The sequence below is a fragment of the Ceratina calcarata genome, unplaced genomic scaffold, assembly GCF_001652005.2.
Source record: "Ceratina calcarata isolate Rehan_Ccalc_2016 unplaced genomic scaffold, ASM165200v1 scaffold289.2, whole genome shotgun sequence".
NCBI lineage: Eukaryota > Metazoa > Arthropoda > Insecta > Hymenoptera > Apidae > Ceratina > Ceratina calcarata.
In genome coordinates, this window is record NW_017151272.1 from 1,063,488 (window position 1) to 1,065,432 (window position 1,945).

General features: G+C 38.8%; 1 protein-coding gene across 1 annotated transcript in view; it reads right to left on the minus strand.

The window, feature by feature from the left end:
• Positions 1-778: 778 nt before the first annotated feature.
• LOC108623701 (fatty acyl-CoA reductase wat) overlaps positions 779-1,945 on the minus strand; it is a 5,910-nt gene continuing 4,743 nt past the window's right edge. Inside the window, exons 5-7 of the mRNA XM_026812525.1 lie at positions 1,540-1,652; positions 1,146-1,341; positions 779-1,063 (exon numbers count right to left, since the gene is read on the minus strand). Of these exons, the coding sequence (XP_026668326.1) occupies positions 802-1,063; positions 1,146-1,341; positions 1,540-1,652 (571 nt within the window). The 3' untranslated portion in view covers positions 779-801. The remainder of the gene's footprint in view (positions 1,064-1,145; positions 1,342-1,539; positions 1,653-1,945) is intronic.

Genomic DNA, 1,945 nt, shown 5'->3' on the forward strand with positions numbered 1-1,945 from the left:
GAGGGTAAATTCGTAATTGATAAGCGAATATTTAATATAAAAGTTATTCTTTATTACAAATACAGGCGTGAAATACAAATTTTGTACACCTATAAAACACGATTGAAACGTGGGCACGGTTTACGCGCTTAAACAACATTCTCCTATGTATTATGTAATATAAGAATGTTTACAGGAATGGAAAAGAAAGGAAAGAAGGAAGGGAAGAAGGAGGAAGAAGGAGGAGAAGGAAGAGAGAACTCAAACTGTTTTCTTGTTTTCTTAATAGTCTCTAATCTAGTCGATTAGACTGTGGACGTTTCGATCCTAAGAAGATATGAAATATCGAGAAGAATTTCGGTTTTCTAACCAGTTAGCCATCATCAATTCTTTATAAAGTCTTTTTCATAGTAATTATTTTTATTCTTATTTATTCGTTTTATTTCGCCTATCAGAATTCACGAATTGCATTTTAGTTTCCACTAAATCTGCAATTTAAGCTTAATTATTATTACTTATTACTTAATAGATAATCACAGCTAACTGGTTTAATTAAGGATGCATTGGCTATACAGTCAATCCGAAAAGTTTATGTACCTTAGAANATTATAAATAGTATTAATATACAACTGATTGGCATAATAGCTTCGTGTTATAAACACGATGTGCCAGGGGTTCAGTTCCTTATAAACATAAGATTCATTTTTGTTACTTCGATTAATAAATAATCCAATAAACAATAATGAATAACAATAAATAATCCAATAAAGAACAATAGAAAATCCTAAATGAAGCAATGGCAGAAGTAGTTAACATGGGGACTTACCGTGGTTGTTTTCCCATGCACACCATGGCGGTATCCATCAACAGGGCTGGCAACAGGTGCAAGAAATAGACGTAGAACAAATGTACGATCTTGTATTTATTATTTCGAAAGCTGTAGTACCATATGGCTTTGCCACTGGGAAACTCTAGCCCGTATCGTTCGGACAAATCCTTCAGCTGATCGTACGTAATCGGATTGTCTACCGAAACGTAATTGTAAATTGGAATTTGGAAGTTGTTCCCGTCCTTGCTTATGGACCTGCACGAGGAACGTAAAGGTATGCGTGAACGTAAAGGTATAAAAGAAGATATGAAAGAATATGAGAAGAGTCTCGTCTTACTTTCGACGATTCGCAACGTCCCATGCACAGGCTATCAACGCATTTACTGTTAAATCCCCTGGAACAACGTTGGCCTGTACGGCTCCGTCGCAGTGGATCGACCGCAAAAGCCCGGCACCCGCGCCAGCCGCGACACCAGTTGGCCCATACAAATTGTCGATCCATCCTCGTATCGGTTCTTTATACGTCGATATGACTGCGAATCACGCGCGTTGCTTAATCATTTCTCTGTTTATCACAACATTTATACGCGACGTATTTCAATCGGTTTTATTGAAAACGATCGATGAAACAAAAATGCGGATACTCGCCGTATTTGAATAAATCAGCGAGTTAACGCGCGAGTGTTACGCAAAATATAAACAGCGATTAGCATAGATTGTAAATTACTAACCGATTGCGGGACGAAATATTCCTGTAGGCAGATCCTCGGCTTCTTTTACGACCACGCTCTCGGCTATCGCCTTTGTGAAGGTGTAAGTGTTCGGCCATCCGCCTAATAATCTGTGGCAATCAGCGATTTTTAGCAAAACGATTACGCAAATACAGGATGTCCCAAAACTAGCGTAAGATATTGAAATGGGAGGTTCATGACGTAATCTTAAACAACATTTTCCTTAGCGAAAAATTTGTCCGAGGCGTGGTTAAGGAGTTATTAACCAAAAACTCCGACCAATCAGAGCGCTCGATTGACGCGAGCTACGAATCGGGAGCGTTGGCTCGGACGCCCGGTCTTTGACGTGTGAACAAGCGCTCCGCTCAATACGAAGCGTTTTAAGAAAATTAGAATAATAAACTAC